The 23,118-nt window shown below is 59.1% G+C and overlaps 1 protein-coding gene across 8 annotated transcripts; it reads left to right on the top strand.

Moving 5' to 3' along the window:
- The first annotated feature begins 1,392 nt into the window (after window positions 1-1,392).
- Window positions 1,393-22,662, top strand: MLXIPL (MLX interacting protein like). 8 transcript variants are annotated; one of them, XM_034988644.1, is made up of 19 exons: window positions 2,250-2,599; window positions 6,714-6,820; window positions 10,997-11,079; window positions 11,248-11,337; window positions 11,635-11,679; window positions 12,200-12,401; window positions 12,528-12,608; window positions 15,871-16,040; window positions 17,411-17,957; window positions 18,221-18,288; window positions 18,363-18,513; window positions 18,668-18,783; window positions 18,875-18,994; window positions 19,190-19,317; window positions 19,397-19,520; window positions 20,083-20,212; window positions 20,508-20,612; window positions 20,880-21,038; window positions 22,492-22,575. In XM_034988644.1, exons 1-18 carry the CDS (start codon window positions 2,307-2,309, stop codon window positions 20,993-20,995), a joined length of 2,676 nt encoding a protein of 891 aa, XP_034844535.1. In that variant the 5' UTR covers window positions 2,250-2,306; the 3' UTR covers window positions 20,996-21,038; window positions 22,492-22,575. The 8 variants fall into 8 exon arrangements, 7 of the variants coding, with proteins under 7 accessions (XP_034844537.1, XP_034844535.1, XP_034844533.1 ...); XM_034988646.1 differs by lacking the exons at window positions 2,250-2,599; window positions 20,880-21,038 and adding an exon at window positions 1,393-1,831 and having other exon boundaries at window positions 22,492-22,662; XM_034988642.1 differs by lacking the exon at window positions 20,880-21,038 and having other exon boundaries at window positions 18,366-18,513; window positions 22,492-22,662.
- The last annotated feature ends 456 nt before the right edge of the window (window positions 22,663-23,118 follow it).

Below are 23,118 nucleotides of genomic sequence, written 5' to 3'. Positions count from 1 at the left end.
AGCAGACTCCCTGCTGAACAGGAAGCCTGATGATGACCCTGATCCTGGGGCTCGATTCCAGGACCCTGAGATCATGACCTGAGCCAAAGGTAGATGCTTAACCCACTGAGCCACCCAGGTGCCCCAAGCTTGGAGCATTTAAACTTTTCTTTTTTTTTGAAAAAAAATTTAGTAATGGATATTCTAATTGAAGGTGTCGTCATGGAAGAATCAGAATTTGTGAACTTCCTTGCATTTATTATACAGTGTCGCAGTGTTTTCTTTCGAATTACACACAGAGGGATCGTCTTTTCAGGACTAGTCCTCCAAGGGTATTATCAGGCCCTGAGGAGAGCAAGAATAGGGTGCAGATGCTTGTTGAGAGAGAGCCAACTGATGTCTGGGGAAAGGAAGGGAAATGGGGTGACACATATAATCCACCCTACTGAGACCCAACTCTCAGGAAAGTCTCTTGAACCACAGGAGACAATTCTGAGATTTTTATCCTGGGGACAGGAGGCCAAGGGGAGCATGGTGGGGTGAGGTGGGATGCTGATCACATAGACTCAGAACCAAGGGTGTTAACAGTTACAGATTCCTAAGAAATCACTGAATTCAACTGCCTCATTTTACACGTAGAGAGACAGAACCCCAATAAGACAGAGATTTGTTGGGGTGCGTGGGTCCCTAAAGCTAGAAGTCTCCAAGGGAGAGGAGGCCCTGCTTCCCACCCCTCTCCCCCACAGTGGCCACCAGCTCTGTTTAGTGTCATGGGTTCCCCCAAGTCCCTGCATGCTCAGCTTGGGGGTTCAGACACTAGAGGAGCAGTCCTGCCTCAGGGCCCACAGGACAGGGGCAAAGCCAGTCAGGCACATCAGGGATAAGTAACGACTGTGTTGGTCGGTCTCTGTGCCAAGGATCCCAAAAGAGCCACTTAGGAATGGCTCTCTCTCCAGAGGAGGCAGGCTGAGGTGGGACCCTGAGGCCCCCCCAGTTTGGCTGAGATGAGCGGAAAGAATGCACCTCCTGCAGAGAATAGCAGGGGACAACGGAGGAGAGCACCCGAGGCTCCGAGGCTCCGGGGACTGAGAGGTGACTGTTTGCCAGGGACAGAGGGTACCTGGGCCAAGGGACGTGGGTGGATGGGTGGGTGGAAAAGGAGGGCCTGTGAGCTGCCTGGGGTCATCATTACAGCTTCTCAGATGGTCACAGGGACCCTGGAAGCACTGCCATTTGATTTCGGGATCCTAGGCAAGAGGAAAGCACTCTGAGGGAAACTTTTCCCAGCTTCCTGCCCCCAGCTGACTACCCCCATCTTTCCCTCCTGTGACCACACCTAGGCCACACCCTCTACCATTGGCCTCTAGCCCTCCCCTCCCTCACCAGGGATAGCCCTGCATGGTAAGTCTGGAATTCCAGACCAGGTCTGCAGCTGGCCCTCTGTAGATACTCAAGTGTCTCTCCACTCGTGTGGACTCTGGTGACGCCGCCGGCCGTGGGGCAAGAATCCCACCTTGGAGGATTGTTATAGGTGCCAGTGAGGTGACCCTGTGAGGGCCTCAGACCAAACACCCTGGTTCATGTTCTCAGGGTGCGAGGAGGGGAATCAGGAACAGGAGCTGGACCTCAGGGCGGGGGAGAGGGGGTGCCCAGAGCTCCTGAGCAGATGGCCTGCCTGGGGGATGTCCAGGGGAGGGTGACCAAGGCTCCACCTTGCCAGCTGTCAGCCATCAGCACTGGATTCATACTCATTAACCCTCTGGGGCCTCTGTGCAGGTGTAGTGATGATCATTATGGCAACTGGGGGTGCTGAGACTTACCTGTGGGCCAGGACACACAAGACTTCTGAGAGGTGGGTGCTTCCAGCTGTGTGCAGGACTGAGAGGGGGTGAATGTGAGCCGAGAGATCAAAGAGAGCAGGGAGGGAGGGGTGTAGTTAGGTGAGGGGCTTCACAGCGGGGCGTCCCTGGAAGCAAGGAACCCCAGGCACTGAGGCGCCTTCAGGCTCAGGTGTGAACGACTGATAGTCAACTCTTCTTGAGACCCCTTTCGGGCGAAGTAGGGGGCACCACAAGAGGAAAGGCGGGAGGGGAGATGAGAAACCCTTCCTCTTCCAAACTCCAGACCCGCAAGGAGCTCGCGGACGCCGACGCTCATATTTAACACCCTGATTATGCTAATTTAAGCCCGCCCCGCCCCGGAGGCCCCGCCCCTCGAACGACCTCTTGGCGGCGGAGGGGCGGGACCATGCTAATGAGGCCAGTCGAGCCCAGCGAACCGCGCGGGTGGCTCCACGGAGCCGGGGCGAGGCGGCGGCGACTAAAGCCATGGCCGGGGCGTTGGAGGGTCTGGCCGCGGGCTTGCACGGCCCGCGGGTCGTCCCCAGCCAAGACTCGGACTCAGACACAGACTCGGAGGACCCGAGTACCCGGCGCAGCGCGGGCGGGCTGCTCCGCTCGCAGGTCATCCACAGCGGTCACTTCATGGTGTCGTCGCCGCACAGCGACTCGCTGACCCGGCGGCGCGACCAGGAGGGGCCCATGGGGCCCGCAGACTTCGGGCCGCGCAGCATCGACCCCACCCTCACCCGCCTCTTCGAGTGCATGAGCCTGGCCTACAGGTGAGGGCGGCTCCGGGGCCCGACAGCCTAGACCCTCCGTGGCGGGACCACGCGCTGGGGCCCCGGACACCCGACCCGGCCCCAAACTTTGGTCCCCGGCTGCTCTCGGAGACTCCGACCACATCCTGGACACCCCTCTGCCCCGGCCCCGAGCGTCCTCCGGCCCGGGGCCAGCCCACCGGCCTCCGCCTGGAGCGCGCACCTCCAGGTTCCCGCTGCTCGCCACCTTCACTCCCTCCTTAGGGCGCGGACCCTGCCCTCCACCTTGACCGCCATAGGCCCACCGCGGGCCCCTCTCCCCGTCCCGACTCCTCTGCCCCCAAAGAAATGCCAGGGCATCCTTCGCGCTCCCAGGACCCTAAGCTATCCCCACCCTCCACTCTGGGGGCCAATCCACCAAACCACCTCAGCCCTCCGCTCCCTCCCCAGCAGACCCGGCCCAGACCCACGCCAGTCCCGCGCCCTGGCGACACTCCTCACGCCCATGATTGTCCGGACTCATAGCCAACGCCGTTCGAAACCCAGTCTCTCCTCCACCCTGCACTCCCCAATTGCCGGGACACCTGTTCTTGACCTGCTAGATCCAGGGTGGCGAGAGAAGGGCGCCGCGGGCGGACGGGGGAGGAGGGGGAGCTGGCAGAGTTTCCCAGCGGTCGCCCGGCAGGGGGTGCAGAACGCCGCGTGGGGGTTGGTGCCCTGGAGGCCTGGGTTCGCCTACCCCGGTCGCCACCCACCCGAGGCTGAGCGCCTAACGCTGCCTGGGACCCTTGCTCGGCGCGTCGCAGAGCGCGAGGACCGCGCCCGGCCCTAGCCCCACGCCTGTGTCCTAGGGGAGGGCGCGAACCCGGGTTCTGGCCCAGTGCCCTGGAGCAAAGTTCCCAGGAGCGGAGGGGCCGGGATAAATTATCAACTGAAAACCATAGAGGTGAAAGGGGGATGGGCCGGCCTTGATCTTTTCTCTGTGCAAATATTCCTCTTCCTCTGCGGCGCCTCCTCCCCTTCTGAGAACCACTGGATACAGAACGGCCCTCGAGGACCAGGAGCCGGAGCTGGGGTGGGGATTGCGGGGGTGTTGCCCACCCCCAACCGCGGCAGCCTAGCCGAGACCCCATTGGCTGGAGGCGATGTAACCTTGGCCCACATGCTCTGGCCCCGGGCCCAGGTCATGTTGCAACCTGATCGTCCAGGGCGCCGGACCGATGTGGAAAGTTCAAATTCCCGTCCCTTTCTTCCCTCCCCCCCCCCCCCGCCCGCCTCCTGGGACATCATGGGACAGACTGGGAGAGGGCATTTAAGGTCTTGGTACACCGGATGTGGGCACCCCTCCTCCCCAGACTCTCCCAGGGCACCCCATTTCTCACCTGCTCCCAACTTTAGCTTCCTGCTCTATACCACATCCCATCCAACCTCAAACCATGGGTGGCCAAAGGGAGGGGTTTGGGGGTAGGGGCAAGATTGGGGCTAGGGCACACTCCAAGAACTGCCCCCACTAAGAGGCTGACTAGAATCTGATGTGACCCAGGCGAGCTGGGGAGGAGAGGGCTGTGCTTTCTCCCTAAACACCCAGAATATTCTGTCTCTGTGGGGGCCCAAGTGCCAGGAATGGAGGTGGCTCAGTACTAGAGGAGGCTTTGGCTTCCCCCTCTTCGATGGAGGAAAAATCTGAGGTTCAGACTGGGACAGTGTTTTAGCCCTTGAATACCCCTGATTATAGGGGTCCCCTGGAAGGGAGAGTATTGGGGAAGCCAGGGTGACCTGAGAGAGTGACTGGATGGGAAAGGACAGCAAGGCAAGGGGTCCAGAGGTGCTTGACCGGAAGGACAGCCTGTGGCTGCCTGGCTGGCTTTCATCCTCAGCAGGGCAGTGTGGAAAGAGGGAGGACTTCCCTTCTAGGAGGAGGCCCACAGTTCACGATTCTGTAGGTGGAAGCCCCAGGGAGACAGGTGCTGGAAGTTCCAAGAAAACACTCGTTCAAGGTCAGAGCTGGCTAGCTATGGAAAGCATGGCCTCTGGGAGACAGCAAGGAGGACTCTGTCAGAGAGACTCTTGGGGAATTCCTATAAGGTAGATTGGGGATGGGAGAGGGGATGGGGGGTCGGTCGCGCTGAACTAAGAGTCCTAGGTTTTCTCCAACCCATCCCCAAGATTCCCAGACTTTCTATTGGTCATAAGAAGCCCTTGAACCCTAGTACCAGGCTTTTTGCTCCCGGCTGGGCCCCTCGCCTCCCCTCCCAGCCAACAAGCCCGACACAGACAAAATGCTTTCCTCCTAGGCTTGGATGTTGTCACGGTCTCATCTCCCTGAGCACCGCCTTGGCCACACACATCATAGCCTCAGCTGGGAAACGGAGGGAGGGCAGGCAGGCTGGGCGTGGGGAACTGGGTGACCAGAGCGGGCTGGGAGGTTGCTGGGATACCGGCAGGGGCAACGAACTCAGGAGTCCCCCCCAGGTGCCACAGAAGAAGCTGGCCCGGGACGTATCAGTGTACCCCATCCCTGTCTCCCTACTGGACAGATGGTGTTTATCTAACTTAGGAGGGAGGGGGCCAGCCAGCAAGCATGGGCTATGTACTCTATTTGGGTAATGAGGCCGATGGTACCCTGGGGTGGCAGTCCTCCCCACTCCCTATCCCAAAACAAACAGAGGAGCTTGGAGACCAGAGAAGAGAGGGGACCCAGTGACCCATGCACCTAAGGGGCTGTAGTAGTCAGATTGCCACCCACCCACCTCTTACCCCCAAGATGAGGGAGAAGCCTTGGAAGAAAGCGGGCCTGGGGTTCTGAAAAACTAAGCCTTGGGGCCTCAGCTTCCCATGTGAGCAAGGGTTGGAGAAGGTGGGCCAGAAGGGACTGGTATACAGCCCTGGCTTGTGGACCATGAGGATGGAGGGAGAAGGGGGGAACCAGTGGGGGTCTGGACCCTGAGCATCTTGACTTCCTGGGTCAGCTCCTTAGGGGTGGTTGACTTGGCCTGTAAGAGTTGCTAGATGCTGTCCGGGCCAGTGGCGTCACATCGCAAAGGGGAGAAAATAAGGATCTTGCCTGGGTCTCCCCCAGCCTTTCTTTTTTTTTTTAAAGATTTTATTTATTTATTTAAGAGAGAGAAAGAGCACACAAGGGGGGGAGGGTCAGAGGGAGAAGCAGACTCCCTGCCGAGCAGGGAGCCCGATGCGGGACTCGATCCAGGGACTCGATCCAGGGACTCCAGGATCATGACCTGAGCCGAAGGCAGTCGCTTAACCAACTGAGCCACCCAGGCGCCCTCCCCCAGCCTTTCTGAAGTCCTTACTGACTTGGCACATCTTGACCTTGAGAGTCAAGCCCCTCACCTGTGTAAGGCCCTTCCATCTCGTGGATTTGATTGACGGCTAGGATTAGGGTCAGGGTTAGGGGTCGGGATCAGAGCGCTGCTTCCCCACGGCACGTGCCCACCACTCCACCATCCCAGCTTCCTTCTTTGGAGCCTGATGGCTATTGTCTTGCACACACCCCTGAGAAGGGGCACACCTTTCCAGCTCAGCCCAGATCACCATCCTGGGATTCCGGAGTGGGCAGGCGCCAGAAGGGCAGTGAAAAGACAGAGGCTGGTTGCTTGGAGGCCACTTCTCCCCACCCAGGAACACCTTCCCCATCCCCTAGGGGCCAAAGGGGGCCAGTGAGACTGGTGGAGAGAAAGCCATAGGGCCTGAATGAATCTCCACCATGTGGCCTTGGGAATGTCCCTTCACCTTCCTGACGCTCAGTTGCCTTCTGTTAGAAATGGGTCTGAGAACCCGCCCTAGCGGGCCTACAGACAGATGTCTGTGGGACCACCGGCATTATTGTCTTTAGGACGTTGCTGACAAACAGGTTTCAGCCCTGGCTTTAGTTCTGGTGGTGGGTGAATGAGCAGCTCCGGCCAGAGAACACAGGGGCCCCTAGCAAGGACCTATTCTGAAGGTCTGACTCTCAGGGTAGGAATTTCAGGCAGGTTAGAGCGAGGAGCAGGATTTTCGGGGTTGGGGAGGAGACCCTCAGATGGCCCAGCATGGATGAATAGCCAGTGCATGGCAAGAGTGGGGAGCCAGCCCTGCAGGAGCAACCCCCCCTGACCCAGCCCTCTCCCTCTGACAGTGGCAAGCTGGTGTCTCCCAAGTGGAAGAATTTCAAAGGCCTCAAGCTGCTTTGCAGAGACAAGATCCGCCTCAACAACGCCATCTGGAGGGCCTGGTACATCCAGTGTGAGTGGGCACCACGGGCCTCACCAGCAGGGGGGCTGTAAGTGGGGGGCACCCAGGAAAGCCCCATGGCCCTTAGGGGCCAGCACCAGCATCTGACCCCCAGAGGGTCTAGGGGAACGCGTTCCAAAGGGTGCTCTCCACAGGGACCGCTAGGCACAGCAGCGGTCACCCCTTGGAAGTCCTAAGGTGGGCAGAGATTTGAGGGCAGTTCAAGACCCTTTCTGCATTCCATCAGCCTAGTCAGTGCCTCACATGGCAGGGTGGAAAGAGGTGCTAGATGCTGTCCGGGCCAGTGGCATCGCATGGCAAAGGGGAGAAAATAAGGATCTTGCCTGGGTCTCCCCCAGCCTTTCTGAAGTCCTTACTGAACCGCCAGCAGGTGCCCGCATGGAGTCTGGGGGGGCGGTGCGGCACCCAGAGAGGCCATGTGGTAGAGTGGAGGGGGCTGCAGACTTGGGAGTTGCCCAGAGCTGCTTACCTCCCCAGTCTCTGCCCTTGCTGGCTGTGGAACCGCAGGCTGTGTGACTAACGTCTCTGAATCTGTTTCCTAATAAGGCCAACAGTCCTACTTTTCCTGGTTGGCCTGGGGATAACAAGTATGAATGGGCCTGGTGCAAAGCTGGTGCTGAATAAATGATGGGTGAATCTTTTTTTTTTTTTTTAAGATTTATTCATTTGAGACACAGAGATACAGAGAGAGAGAGAGAGAGCATGAGCAGGGGGAGAGGCAGAGGGAGAGGGAGAAGCAGGCTCCCCGCCGAGCCAGGAGCCCGATGTGGGGTTCGTTCCCAGGACCTGAGCCAAAGGCAGACGCTTAACCATCTGAGCCACCCAGGAGCCCCCATGATGGGTGAATCTGATATGCCCTTGAGAAGGTCACGGTCATTCATTTTGGGATTCGAGACCCACCCACCCTCCATGGCAAAACAGCCGAGGCTGAGCAGCCTCAGACCAGTCCACCCTGGGTTGGGACCTCGTCCGGTGCAGCCAAGTCCTGCTACAGGATCAAAAGCTACCCTGAGCTGGGAACACACAGCCCAGGAGGGAACATATTCAGTGTTCTCTGTCCTGGTCCCCTGGATTCCATCCAAGCAGAGAGAGGGAGGGTTTTCTGGTTTCCATTTATCTCTGGTGCCCAGTACTTCATAAACCATCTTATTCGAGGCTTCCTGGCAACCCTGGCAGATAGGTATTATTACTCCCATTTTATGGATGAGCAAGTAAGGCCCAGAAGGCCAGTAACTTGTTCAGGGTCATGGAGCATAAAAGGAACAGAGCTGTGACTGGCTGGAAGTCCAGGGCTCTCCTACTCTGAGCCCAGAGCTCCTTTCGCTGCTCCCAGCTGGCTGGCTTCCAGTCCTCACCTGAGAACAGGTAGGATGGCTCACCTGAGAACACGTAGGACCAGGACCTACCCTAACCAGGAGGCTGATAGGCCAGAGGGAGTCACTGCCACTTTCCCCACCGCCCCACTCTCTCTGCCCTTCCCCCACACAGCTGGATGGGATGCAAACCCTTCTCTGCAGAAGAAATTGCTGATGCTACCCAGGGTCCTCACCCAGACAGGCAGACCCTGGTCTCTGGCTATTGCCCGAGTTGCTGGAAGCACCTGGGTTCTGTGTCAGACAGAGAGGGGGGCTGGGTCAAGTTCTAGGATGCCCCTTCCCACCAAGCTGTGTGACCTTGGGAAAGTCCCTAGTCTCCCTAGATAAGGATCGCTCATCTGTACAGAGAGAATAACGGTAGGTCCTGCTCTGAGGCTTGCTGTGAGTTTTTAGTGAGATCATTCATGTCTCAGCACAGGGCCTGACACACACAAGGGCTCCCCGAAGGTGATAATGTTATCGTGATAATAGCAACAGCACATGGCACACCCCTTCTCCCCGGGCACTGAGGGTTTGAAGGTGGGCTTCAGGAAAGGGAGGGGGGAACAGCTGGAGGGCTGCCTGGCTCATCCCCTTTGTACCTGCCACCCCTCTGCAGGCTCCTGGCCTCCAAGTTCCCCTCCTTTCTAACACCCCCAAATCATCTTGGTGTCCTCTGAGCTCCCAGAGCACTGTGCACCTCTCATGGGCGGGCTCCCCCCCTTGCATTAGCTCATGTTACGTGTGTGCTTTCCTTATCTCTCCAACTAAGCCGTGAGTGCTCTGATTCGCCTGCGGATTCCCTGTCCCAGCATCTGTCCCAGCTCAGGTGTAAGGGGCTAGGTGGCTTCCTGAACGGATGAACTCAACAGTGTTAAATAAAGCCCGCCCCAGCCCCAGGAGCCACATGGTCACTGCCCTTCTGTCTAGAGCACAGGGTCCCCGGGGTGGGGGAGGGAAGGTCCAGCCAGGCCTGCTCAGACCTGACCCTCTGGGGACCCTAGTGCTCATGTCCTCATCTGGGAACCCAGGGCAGCTACTCTTTGAGACCCTCCTTACTCTCACCCCGGGGAGTTCACACACCCAGGGGCCCATCCCTTTGTTTTCCAAGCCACGCTCAGCTAGCAGGACAAACCTCTTCCCTAATCCCATGGGGATCGTTTTGGAGACTGTCCTTTAGGACAGAACTTTGTAAATGAGGCTGAAGGTCCCGATAATTTCATGTTTGGGTGGTCCCCCTTGTCTGTTAATTGTCCCAGAGGAAGTTTGCGGAGGACTGAGGCGGGAAAAGTCACTGCATGGGGGTCCCAGGGTCCGGAAGCCCTACTGTGTGCCAAGTTCTCTGCCAGATTCAGGGATTTGAGGCTAAAGGGCAACAGCTCCTACTTTTACTCCTAGCAGGGAGGCCAGCATGCAGAGAAATGGCCAAGGCCAAGTGGAGAGCCAGGCAGATAAGACTGCAGGGTTTCAGAGGAGGGAGGGCTTCCTGGAAGAGGGACTGCCCTGGGCTCTCCTGACGGGTGGGCAGATGTGGGTGAGGCAGAGGAGGGACGGGAAAGGCATTCCGTGAAGAATAAAACCAGAGGGTGGGCTGTGGTGGGGGGAAGCTGTTTGGCTTCAAGGTAGGGCCTGTGAAGGAGGTCACCAGACCCCCGGTGGGGGGGGTGTGTGACTAAGAATATGGAGGGGAGGGGACAGGGGCAGAAATGCCACATATCCTCGGGAGTGAGACAGGAGTGAGATGATTAGTTCACCGTTAGAGAGGAATGCTGGGGGTAGATGGGCAGTTTCTGTGGGGGGCAGTGTTGGCTGTCCAGAGGATGCACAGGCTTGGGAAGGACGTTTCCAAACATCGGAGAGGGTCAAGTTTTGGGACATCCTTTTTTTTTTTTTTTAATTCCCTACCCCCCAAGTTTTGGGACATCCTGACAGAGATTCTATGGGCGGGTGAAAAATATCTGCAGCTGGAAAGGGGCAAGATGAGAGGGGTTTGGGGGTATGCCTCGCAGAAGGGCCAGTGAAAATAGTCAAGGAGGCAGGAGAACAAAGGGTAGGTTCCCTGGCCGAGGGAGGAGGGGGTGCTCTGCATTGAGGTCCAAGAGGTTGGGTCCAGGGAGGGTAAGGGCCTTGGCCGGGCAGTGGGGGCAGGTGCTGGGTCACAGGAAGTGAAGAGGAGACCAGGAGGCACAGAGTGGAGGTGCTGATGACAACTATTCTAGAACTGGGGGCAAAGCAGAGGGGTGAAAGGGAAGAAGATTAGCTTGTTGGGGTAGCAAAGGAAGGGAAAGTTTAGGAGGTAAAGGGGAGCCTGAAATGTGTTTATGGGCCCCGAAGAAGGAGCCTGGGGAGGGAGAGATTGGACTGGAGATAGGGAAGGGAGTGGAGGAGGTGGGGAAAGGGCTCAGCTAGGTGGCCTGAGAGGACAAGGGGTGGTTCTCTGGCATCAGATTGGGCAGTGCCGAGGAGCCTGAGGCAGGAGACCAAGGGCTCCAGGCCCTGGCCTGCCAGTCTGACCTTCTTGGGGCAGCTCACTTCCTGTGGTCCCACAATCCCATTCAGCGAGTGTTGCCTGAACACCTACTGGGCTCCCGAGGGAGGCAGAGGAGGTGTGGGAGGTTCCTTTCACAGGGTCCTGTAAAAGAGGGGGCTCTGGGGGTGCTGGAGCAGGCAGGAAGGCTTCCTGGAGGAGGTGGCACTTCTCTAAGCATCAGAAGCCAAGCAGGATTTCATAGTGTGGCACTTGAGTCCCAGTCCCCTTGGGGTGGGAGGTGAAGGCGCCGGGTACCTCCCTGACCTGGCCCCCTTCTCTCAGATGTGGAGCAGAGGAAGAGCCCCGTGTGTGGCTTCGTGACCCCCCTGCAGGGGCCTGAGGCTGATGAGCACCGGAAACCAGAGGTAGCTGAGCGGCGGGCCCTCCCGGCCTGCCTGCCTCCCTGCCGAGCCCGGCCCCTCCCTCGGGTCTCTCCCGGCGCGGGGCAGGAGGGGCTGGCCCAGGGGCGGACTGGGTGAGGGCTGGGGGTCAGTGCCCGCGGTCTCACTGAGCCCCCTCCTGGTCCTCCCCAGGCCGTGGTCCTGGAGGGCAATTACTGGAAGCGGCGCATCGAGGTGGTGATGCGCGAGTACCACAAGTGGCGCATCTACTACAAGAAACGGGTCAGTGGTGGGAGGGAGGGGGGTCCGGGGGGCTGCGGACCCCGGCCTCTCTTGGAAGAGCCCGGGCGGGACTCCCCTCGACCGCCCGACCCCGCCTGCCATTAAGATCCAGGCTGACAGCGCCACCGTGTGGCCCAGAGTCTCCTCGCCGCCTCCTTACCTCCCAGCGCCTTGGAGCTCCTGAGGGGGAATGGGGAGCCCCTTCGTCCGGGGGAGCTTCTGAGTAGGGGAGGCCTTGGCGGGCACTGGTGGAAGAGGGACAGGCGATCCAGTGTCCACCACTCTGTGTTCCTGCAGCTCCGTAAATCCAGCAGGGAAGGGGACCTCCTGACCCCAAAGCAGGTGGGTGCTCCCGGGACCCAGAGAACTGACAGCTTCCCTCTAGGTGGGTAAGGCGGTGGCCCGGCGACGGTGGGTCACGAAGGCAGTGGGTGTGGCCGCTGTCCTCTATTGATCGAGCCCTTCTCCCCGGAGGAGGGGGAGCCTTTGAGCGCCGCGGTGGGAAGACCCCAAGCCTTCCGGTTAGCCCAGCAAGTGGTGGGAGGCATGGGGAGAACAGAAGTCCCCAAGAACTGGGTTCCGGGCAGGAAAAAAGTATAGGGGGCAGGAAGGGGACCCTTATCTGTTCAGCAGACCACCCAGCTCTGTCTGCTGGGGGCAGTTGTCCGAGGCCAATGGGGTGACCACAGGCCTTCCAGGCAGCAAACTGGGTCCTCCAGAGAGAGGTGAGGAGGGCCGTGCACACCCAGGCTCCCGACCTGCTGACCACCTCATCCCCCAGGCGGGGGCCATACGGAAGGGCGAGGGGCAGAGGGGGACCCCTGTGTCCCTCTCGTGGCTGCTGAAGGCTCTGTCTCCCTAGGCGGAAGGGGGTTGGCAGCCACCAGAGCGATGGTGCGAGCAGCTCTTCTCGAGCGTGGTGCCCGTGCTGCTGGGGGGCCCGGAGGAGGAGCCCAGCGGGCGGCAGCTGCTGGACCTCGATTGCTTTTTGTCCGACATCTCCGACACGCTCTTCACCATGACGCAGCCCAGCTCCGCGCCCCTGCAGCTGCCCCCTGAGGACGGTAAGGGCCTGCACCTGGAAAGCGAGGCCTGCGAGAATCCGGGCGGCCAAGGGAGGGTGGCCAGAGGATGGGCGGCCCCCACTCCACCCCGCCGGCCGCTCCTGATGGCACCCCTGCTCCCTCCAGCCTACGTGGGCAATGCTGACATGATCCAGCCGGACCTGACGCCCCTGCAGCCCAGCCTGGACGACTTCATGGAGATCTCAGGTGAGGCAGCGCCCCCTGTTGGGTGGGGTTGTAGGCCGGGCCAGCGTGAGGAAAGTCCCCGGATGACCACCGGCCCTCAGGTGCGTCCCAGGCCCCTCCGGGAGGACGGATGGTCTAAGTGATTTCTGAGGGCCCTTCCTGGTCTCCCTTTGTCCGGACTTGGGATGCAATTGACGTGGCCTCAGGTGAGAGCAGGGCCAGACTGGGCACCTGAGCAGGCGCCAGGGCCCAGGAAAGTAGGGATGTTGGGAATCTCAGGAGAGAAAGGGACTTTGATTTGTTTGGGCCCGTTTATTATTTACATAATTCCCTTTAAAAACTATTAAAGAACATTCCAGGGGCGCCTGGGTGGCTCAGTCGGTTAAGCGTCTGCCTTGGGCTCAGGTCATGATCCTGGGGTCCTGGGATCGAGCCCCACCTCGGGCCCCCTGCTCAGCTCAGAGAGTCTGCTTCTCCTTCTCCCTCTGCCCCTCCCCGCAGTCGTGCTCTCTCTCTCTCTCTCTCAAATAAATATAAACAAATAAAATCTTTAAATAAATAAAAAAGAACATTCCAAACATACACAGAGAGAGAGAGAGAGTGGTTCACTGAAGCCTCCTGTAACCATCACTGACTTCAATATGTATCAACCCTTGACCGATCTGGTTTCATGGAGGCCTCACCCACTTCTCCTTCCTTAGTGGTTTTTAAGAAAATCCCAGGAATTATATCTTGTAAAGCATTTTTATTATTTTATTTCTTTTATTTTTTATTTTTTTAGTAATGTGTTTCTGTGCCTCCCTCTCCCTGACCCTAGGGCTGCTAGGTCACTGGTTTCTTGTGTCCTCCCAGAGATACCCGTGTCTGCATGAGCACCTGTGGACAAATGTCTCTTTTTGTTTTCACAATAGACTGCCTGACATTGCTTCTTTTACTTAGCTTAGATCCTGGAGACTGTCCCCGACAATCATACGAACAGGGGACTCTGGACCCTGTTAGGGGTCGGGTAGCCATAGAGGCTTGGCCTGTCTCAGCCCAGGCCCAGGGGGTAGGAAGGGGGTTTCTGGGATAAAGGCTTAGTTCCCATGACCCCTCCGCTTCTTCTGCATAGGGTCCTGGGCCTGTCAGTCAAGAGGTGGGGCGGGCACTAGGGAATGAGGAACCACCCCCACCCCTGCCTCAGCCCTGGGCAGGGTGGGGGCCGTGGGGGCAGAAGTGTTGATGGCAGAGCCCAGGGAGCAGACCAGTCTGGGAGGGCAGTGGTCCTGTCTGGGCACACGTACCCCCACCACAGGTAGGAAACCGCCTCTTGCCTGGACTCCGCCAAATTGGGAGCTAGGAAGCCACTTCTCTCAATCCAGGGTGGCTGCTGGGGGGCGGTGAGCATGGGCAACCAAAGGTAGGGGATGTGGGTGATGCAGAGGAGGTGGCTAGTGTGGCCCCCTGGCGCTGCACACACAGGGAGGGCCGGGAGCACCAGGGCCACCAGGGCTACTGCCTCGATTGTCCCCCAGGGCTCCTCACTAGAGAGGAAACCCAGGGACGGGCCGGAACTCTACCGAGGGAGGGGGCTTGGGGAGGAGTGTTCAAGGAAGGGGAGGGGGATTGGAGTAGGAGAGGGTCTCAGGGAGGGGATATAGATCAATGGGGGGACAGAAGCTGGGGGGAACTAGGGCTCCGTGGGTGGCCGGCTAGGGCTACAAAGCAAATTCTCTCAAGGGGGAAGGGACAGTTGAGGGCAAACTATGGCAGGGGGGGTGGTGGTGACTGGGCTCGGTACCCCATGAGCCCTGCAGAGCACTGGGGAGGAGGCAGCAGCAGTGAGGGGGGAACAGGCCCCCCTACGTGGCTCGTTCTAGAGCCTAGGCCTCAAGGGGCCTAGTGATGAGGCCCACAGTCTCTGGGGGCTGGGGGGATAGAGGATCAGTGACCACTCACCCTCTGCCACCCAGTCCCTCGGTTAAAGGGAGGCAGTAGGACAAGAAGATCCTTTCTGATCAGGTGGTCAAGAAAGACCCACATGAGCGCGTGCAAGCTCACACACACACACACACACACAAACACACACACCCGGGCACAGAGCCGACGTGCGCCTGCAGAGGGCCTCACATCAAGGTAGGCACACACGGACTCAGACAGAGCTACAGACACGGGGACACATAGCAGAGATGGATCCTGCATGAGACCACACGCTGACACCCACAGAGTGACAACCTTCCAGTGACACGGGCACCAGACTCACATAAGATGCACATACAAAGTTTAACTCCATCAGGCTCCGGGTTGGGTGTGGGCTTATCTGTCCCATTCCTGGGTCTCCTTCAAGGTGGCCTTTGGGAGAGAGGCCTGACCAGCTTCCCTGGCTGGGGAGCCAGGGCCTTGGATGGGCCTTGTGTGGCTGGGTCAGGCCAGACCAAGAGGCCTTGGGACCTGGTTCAGACCAAAGGCTGGTCAGGGTCAGAGAAAGGTGCCCGGAAGGGAGCGGGTGGGCGGGTGGCGCCCAGGCCCGGGATGTGGTTAGGCCACAGGCAGCTGCTTCCCAAAACCAGAATAGCCTGGGGCTTACACAACCCGCACCTCAGACAATCTGGCTGCCCCCCCGGCCAGCTCTTTGAGGCTTTCCAGCGCCCCCCACCCCTGCCCCCACTCTGAGCCCACCCTCTGACCCCTGCTGTGACCCCCTTAGTCCTTCACCCCACTCCCGGGCTCTACTTTTGAGGCCCCACTTGACCTTCCAACAAACCAACTTGTCCCAGACCCACTGACCTCCTGACCCATCTCACCTCTAGCTCACCCCTTGAACTCCCATCACCCTGGGGCTCTTCCCTATCCCAGACCTCCGCCCTGTGCACCTCACCCCTTTCCCTCACTGGCGGGCTCTATTACCCTGCCCCTTTCTATGGCCCCAGCAGAGTTGGTAACAGGAGGGGGAGAGGGGAGGGCCTGGGCCTGGGATGGGGAAGAGGACCCCATGAGCCAAGTGTAAGGCTCGGTGGGAGGACTATTCCCCGGGGTTCTACTCACACCCCGACCCGGCCTCTGCTGTCCAGGGTGCAGGCCCATCCCACCGAACCTCTGTTGCTGCTTCCCCTGAGTGAGACAGAAACTCTCCCAATTTCACAATCTCCTGTAGAAGCCCCCCCCGCCCGCCTCCCCCTGATCTCATTGCCAGCCAGGCCAGCCCAGCCTGGGGACAGGGCACGAGGCCCACTCTCCTCCCACTGCTTCCAGCCACGCCTGGCCTTATCCCTAACTGCCACCGCCTTGTATGTCTGAATTACAGATTTCTTCACCAGCTACCGCCCCCCACCGACGCCCACGCCCTCACACTTCCCAGAGCCCCCCAGCTTTGGCCCCATGGCTGACCCTTTCTTCAGCAGTGGGATCTTGGGCTCGGAGGTGCCCCCTGCCTCGTCGGGTGTGACCCACCTCTCAGGGCATAACCGCCTGCAGGTGAGCTCCCGCCCCCACCCCACTCAGCCCTGCCTAGCTCACCTGCCCCTGTCTGGGAGATAGGGTAATTCCCGAGTACCCAGTCCTGTGCCTGGTCGACTGAGAGGGACTGGAGGGGGAGAGAGACCCCATCTCTGCCCTCTGAGAGGCAGCAATTCAGCTCAGGAGGAAGGAGCCTCGTGAAGCAGAACTGGACCAGGTGGTTATAGAGGGGAGGCTGAGGGCAGTGGCCGGGGGGGGGGGGGCAGTGGAGAGGGGAGGGCATGGAGGAGGACACCACCCAGGACCGGGTTGCTTATGGAAGGCTTCCTGGAGGAGGGGAGGTTCTGGGCTTAGTGAATGGGTTGGGTTTGGACAGAAGAAGAGACTGGTAGAGGGCAAGCCAGATGGGAGGAGAAGCGCAAAGGAGCACACGGAGACAGGAAGCTCAGTGTGAGTGTTTAGGACACGGTGAAGCTGCCATTTTGGATGAGGAGCCCGCAGCCACAGGCTCAATTTGGAGGTCGCCTCCCTGCTGCTCTGTCAGACGCCTTTTCCTTCTGTCATCAGACTGTTCAGGCACTCTTGTAGTTCATTGTTGAGAGGTCTCTTCAACTAGACAGCGAGCTCCTCGCTGAAAGAGCTAACTAAGCCTTGCTCAGGCTTACCTGGCACAGTTCAAGCACCTGAGCAGTACTGGCTAAATCGTTGCCCAATGACTGAGCTAATGAGCCAGTGAGTGAGTGTGTAGATGGAGGGGTGTGTTGGTGAGTGGATAGATGGGTTGTAGTTGAGGGTGGATGCTTACATGGGTTGGTGTCCATATGGGTAGGTGAGTGGTCGGTTGGATGGATGGGCTGTAGATGGATTTGTAGATGGATAGTTTGGTGGGTCAGTGAATAGGCTGGTGGCTGAAGAAGTGGCTGGTCAGTGAACAGATGGTGGATAGGCAGAGGATTATGGATGGGTTGATGGATGAATGAAGTAGAGACGGTCAGATAGATTGGTGAATGGGCTAATAACTGGTGGGCTGGTGGAGAGATGGGTGGATGAGTTAGCTCGCAGGTGAGAGGACAAATAGGTGAATGGAGGACGGATGGGTTAGTGGATGGATTGGTGGCTGGATGGAATAATTAATCTGGCAAATGAAAAGATGGGCAGGAAGATTGATACTCTTTCTCAGGCCTAATTTGTGCATACGTGTGTTCCAATCCCTCCCCTCATTAGACTGCAGTTTCCCTTGGTGTGTGGGTGTGGGTCGGGGGAGGGACAGCAGGGATCCTTTCTCCTATCTCTCCCAGTGCCCAGTCCAGAGCTCAGCCAGGTCAAGAGGCTGCCGGGGTGGCTGCCAAGACCAGCTCTCTCCCCTGCTCTGTCTGTCCCCCAACCAGGCCCGGAGCAGCTGCCCTGGCCCCCTGGACTCCAGTGCCTTCCTGAACTCTGATTTCCTCCTTCCTGAAGACCCCAAGCCCAAGCTCCCACCTCCGCCAGTCCCCCCACCCCTCCTCCAATACCGGGCCCTTGCCAAGGGGCCTGGCCTGGAGCCCTGTCCCCCACCCACCTTCCCTCCCATGGCCCCTCCCCCTGCTTTGCTGCCGGAAGAGCCTCTCTTCTCTCCCAGATTCCCCTTCTCCACTGTCCCCCAGGGCCCAGGAGTGTCCCCACTGCCTGCTCCCACTGCCTTCCCACCCACCCCACAGCCGGGTCCAGGCCCGGCCCCTGGCCCCTTCCCCATAGACCTTCTGCCCTCAGGGTATCTGGAGCCCACATTTGGGCCCCACTTCACAGTGCCCCAAGGCATGCGGCCCAGAGGCAGGCCCCCCACCCCATCCCCTAGAGGGCGGAAGCCCAGCCCCCCGACTTTGGCCCCTGCCATTGCCAACCCCACCGTCACTGCCGGGGGCAGCAACCCCTGCCTCACGCAGCTGCTCACAGCAGGTGAGATGGGGAGAACCGGGTCCACAGGGGGGAAGGTGGGGACCTCAGATGTGGAAGTGGGGAGCCTATGGGAGCAGAGGGTGAAGGTTTAAGGGGCAGGCTCAGGCTCTGCTGGGGGGGTGTGGAGAAGTGGGGAGGAATTAGGGACATGGGCCCTGAACCCAAGAGGGGAATGGGCTTTTTTGGAGGGGAGGGAGGGGGTCTTTGGAAATGACGGGGTTGAGGCTGGCCCCAGTGGCCCTCACACTTCTGCCCATGCACAGCGAAGCCCGAGCAGACCCTGGAACCAGCACTTGTGTCCAGCACCCTCCTCCGGCCCTCAGGGTCCCCGGTAAGATGGCGGGCACTGGGAGGTGAGGGGGGACCCAGGGCTTCACCCCAACTCTCCACCCTTCTCCACTCCAGCAGGAGACGGCCCCTGAATTCCCCTGCACCTTTCTACCCCCGACCCCGGCTCCCACACCGCCCCAGCCACCTCCAGGCCCGGCCACACTGGCCCCTCCCAGGCCCCTGATTGTCCCCAAAGCGGAGCGGCTCTCGCCCCCAGCGCACAGCGGTAAAGAGGCTTGCAGGGCTTGGGGGACTCCAGGGGGTGGAGGGGAAGGAAGAAGGGGGGGACTACATCTGAGGCCAGGATGAGCGGGACAGGGCAATGGGACCCTCTCCCCTGTGTCGGTCTCTCTGTGGGTCTCTGTCTGTCCCTGCCACAGGTGGTGAGCGACGGCTGTCTGGGGAGCTCAGCTCCATGCGGGGCCCGGGGACTCTGAGTGTCTGCGTCTCTCCCCCTCAACCCATCCTAAGCCGGGGCCGTCCAGACAACAACAAGGTGGCACCTTTCCCTCACCCCGAGATCTGTTTGCTACCCCTAGGCCCTTCCATGCTCCTTCCTAGGCTCACCCCACTGTCTGCCCCCCAAGACTGAGAACCGGCGCATCACCCACATCTCTGCAGAGCAGAAGCGGCGCTTCAACATCAAGCTGGGGTTTGACACCCTGCACGGGCTAGTGAGCACACTCAGCGCCCAGCCCAGCCTCAAGGTGAGCCCCCAGCCCAGGCCGGCACCCCAGAACCGCAGGGCTCCTTCGTTGACCCCACCCCCGACCCCCTGCCCCGCCCAAGACCAAATCTCAGGACCCTCTGGACACCCAGTTTCCTCCTCCCACCCAGTGCCTCAGTGGGCCCCAGAGTGGGGCCACCTCCAGCACCTGAGCCCACCCTGGTGATGCCTGCAGGTGAGCAAAGCAACCACGCTGCAGAAGACAGCCGAGTACATCGCCATGCTGCAGCAGGAGCGCGCGGCCTTGCAGGAGGAGGCCCAGCAGCTACGGGACCAGATCGAGGAGCTCAACGCTGCCATTAAGTAGGCGGGGGGCCTGTGGGCGCTGGGGCCCGGGGCATGCCGCGCGGCTCCCCAGCCCTGACCGGCCCCCTGCCCCCAGCCTGTGCCAGCAACAGCTGCCTGCTACTGGGGTGCCCATCACACACCAGCGTTTCGACCAGATGCGAGACATGTTTGACGACTACGTCCGTACCCGGACGCTGCACAACTGGAAGTTCTGGGTGGTATCCTCCCTCGGCCGGTGGGGGGTGGGGGTGGGGGGAGCGCGGCAGTCAGACAGGCCAGGCAGGGGCTCTGAGCTGAGCCCAGGGGAAGGGACACAGGTTCTGCCCCCTCCTTCCAGGCCCGTGGCGTCTTGGCCGGCAGGAGTGCCCAGTGATTCGCTGGGAGCAGAGGGAAACCGAGGGAGGAGCCCCTGGGTGAGGGGACCACAGCCCTGCTCACAGAATGTCCCAAGGGGAGTTTGGGAGAACCTCAAGTCTGAGTCGCGTGAGCGGGGTGGCTCCTGAAGAAGACGTGGAATCTCTCACTCCCTTACCTGGTCAAGCTCTTGGCTGAGCTGGGACAGGAAGCTCAGGGACAAGGGATAGCGTAGCCCAGAAGATGGCATAGAGGGGCCGGGCAGGCCGTGGCAGGATGGGAGGGTGGCTGCAGTGGGAGGCCTCCAAGTTCAAGGTGCCACCGTGGCCAGGACCTTCCCGGGGTTTGGGCCAGATGTCAGGGCTACACATGAGCTGGGTGAGGGTCCTGGCTGATCAACAGGCCTGCTCCTTGACCTGAACCCAGTTCAGCGTCCTCATTCGGCCTCTGTTCGAGTCCTTCAATGGGATGGTGTCCACTGCAAGCTTGCAGAGCCTCCGCCAGACCTCCCTGGCTTGGCTGGACCAGTACTGCTCCCTGCCCGCTCTCCGGCCAAGTACGTGAGCCACCCCCCTGCCCACCAGAATGTCCAGGAACGTCCAGGAAGGTCCACTCTGCTCAGACCACAGGTCCAGCCTGCTTTCAGAATAGCCTAAAGTTTTGGCCATCCCACCACGTACCTTGGATGGTCTTCCGGCCTCCAGGACACCTGCAGACAGAGTCCTGAGAAGGGCTGACGGTCCTGCCAGCTAGTATCTCTCCCTCATCCCTTCGTCTTCAGCATCCGGAGGAAGGGCCTAGACCCCAGGAGGTATCTCTCCCTCTCTCTCTCTCTCATTCTCTTTCCCCAGCTGTCTTGAACTCTCTCCGCCAGCTGAGCACATCTACGAGCATCCTGACAGATCCAGGCTGTATACCTGAGCAGGCCACACGGGCGGTCACAGAGGGCACCCTTGGTAAACCTTTATAGTGCTGGCCAGACACTGCCACTCACTCAGCGGCCCCGGGGCTGCTTTCCCTGGGCGTGGGCTCCAGGGACAACTTCTGGGCACTCCCTTCCTGCCCCAGGCCCTGGCTGTCCCCTTGCCTGAGGGTCTGGCAGGGCCCAAATCTCTTCCACCTCCTGAAAGCCAGGAAGAGCTACGTTCTAGTCGCTGCCCCACCAGCAACGAACACTGTGACCTGGGGGACTCGTGCTCACTCTTGGGACCTCCATTTTCCAGTCTGCAAAATGGGGCTGGAGAAGCTTCAACCAGATGATGATCCCAAGGCCTTAGCAGCTGTGACACTTGGAGCTCAAGCTGGCAACTCAGGGAGCTTGGAGGAGGAAGGGGGATGATCCTCTTTCCTTGCCTCCCCCACCTGCTTCCCGCCTCCCCCGGGTAGGACACAGGCAGAAAAGGAGGTTCCCACTCTCTGCTCCTTCGCTGGTTGCCCAGTGTGGGGTGGGGTGCTGTAGGATGGCATCCCTGGGTGAGGCCAGGAAGGTCTGATCCCAGGAGAGAGCAGGGCAGAGGGGTAGCCAAACCAGGGGCAGGCATCTTGTGTGCGTGTGGATGCGTGTGTGTGGATTTTGTAAAGAATTCTTGCCAATAAAACCAAAAACTGTTGGGGACTGTCAGTGTGTCTCACTCTGGGATGGAAAGAGAGCCAGCTGGCAGTGGGAGGTGGCCTTGAAAGGACCTTAGCTTTTCCTCTGAGCTAGAAGCCACTGGAAGGTTTTGAGTAGAGGTGGGACAAGGTCAGATGTAAGTTCTTAACAGAATCCCTCCGGGTGCAAAGCCAAGAATAGGCCACAGTGGGGCAAGGACAGAAGCAGGGAAACCAGTTTTAAGCTGTTGCTATCATCCTGCTCAGAGAGGACAGACACTCGTCCTGGAATTCCTCTCTCCATGACTAGGAAAAGGTTCAGAAAGGCTTACCACCTTCCAAGCTGGAAGAGGGCAGAGCCAAGCCAAGGAGTAGAAGGGACAGGGCCCTCCGCTGGAACCATCCAGAAGGAGAACAGACTGCCACCGGGGGTGGTGACCTCCCCATTAGGCGAGATGTGCAAGCGGGAGGGGGGGCGGCCACTTGGTTGGGATGTCTTAGAAGGAACTGATACTTCGGATGGGGAATTGGGGTGAGTGGCCCCAGTATTTCACTGATTCTTTTATTGAGCTTTGAACAAATCTTTTCTGAGGGCCCGCCGGGAACCAGACGATGGTCTTGGTGCTGGGGATTCTGTTCGCTGCCGGATCCCTCTCCTCATGGGGCTGATTCAAGCCTCTTACATCTCAGGACTTCCACAGATGCTTCCGTGGCCATTGACTTCCCCTCATTTGTGTGGAATCACAACACAGATAACAATACTAACTACACACTCATCTAATGTTTACTCTGTGCCAAGCACTATTTGAAGTACTTTATATACGTATATGAACTCACTTATTGTATATTAACATCTACCTCTAAGGGCCAGTTGTGAGGATTTCAGGGTAAATATATATAAAGTACTTACAACAGTGACTGGCATAACACACTCTATAAGAGTCATCACGGGCGCCTGGGTGGCTCAGTCGTTAAGCGTCTGCCTTCGGCTCAGGTCATGATCCCGGGATCCTGGGATCAAGTCCCACATCGGGCTCCCTGCTCAGTGGAGAGCCTGCCTCTCCGTTTCCCTCTGCCTGCTTCTCTGCCTGCTTGTGCTATCCATCAAATAAATAAAATATTAAAAAAAAGTTAGCGTAATTATTTATAATCCCCATTTCACAGATGAAAAGTTGAGGCACAGAGAGGTTAACTAGCCCAGGGCTGCTTGGTTACTGTCTGACTCTAGTCTCTGCTTTTACCCAGCTCTCTCTACGGTGCAGGGAACAGGTGCACCCAGGCCTGGAGGGCTATCTGTTGCTGCAGACAAAGGTTTGAAGTGGCTGAGAGGTAAAATCCTAACGGTGGGGGCACCCGGGTGGCTCAGTCGTTAAGCGTCTGCCTTCGGCTCGGGTCACGATCCCAGGGTCCTGGGATCGAGCCCCACATCGGGCTCCCTGCTCAGCGGGGAGCCTGCTTCTCCCTCTCCCACTCCCCCCTGCTTGTGTTCCCTCTCTCGCTGTGTCTCTGTCAAATAAATAAAATCTTTAAAAAAAAAAAATCCTAACGGTGTGCTTTGCTGTTTTTCCCCCACGCACACCCTCCCAGGAAGGTCCCCATAAGACATCCCCTTGACCCCCCTTGACCCTGTGTCCCCCCACTAGATGCCACTTTTCCTTGAGAGAGCTATCTATACTTGCTCTCCCTCTCTCCTCCCCTCCCACTCACCCCATCTTTGGTCTCCTCCTCCCCACTTCCACCCCAGCCTCACCCCAAACTGAGTCGCTGTTACTAAGGTCACTTGACTCCCTCATTGCCAAATCCAAATTTGCAGTGCTCTTCCTGCCCTCCCCTGGGCCCTTGGATCTCATTTTTTTTAAAAGATTTTATCTG

Source organism: Mirounga leonina, unplaced genomic scaffold, assembly GCF_011800145.1.
Source record: "Mirounga leonina isolate KUSES-001 unplaced genomic scaffold, KU_Mleo_1.0 Mir_454, whole genome shotgun sequence".
Taxonomy (NCBI): Eukaryota; Metazoa; Chordata; class Mammalia; order Carnivora; family Phocidae; genus Mirounga; species Mirounga leonina.
This window is presented reverse-complemented; position numbering and strand designations above follow the sequence as displayed.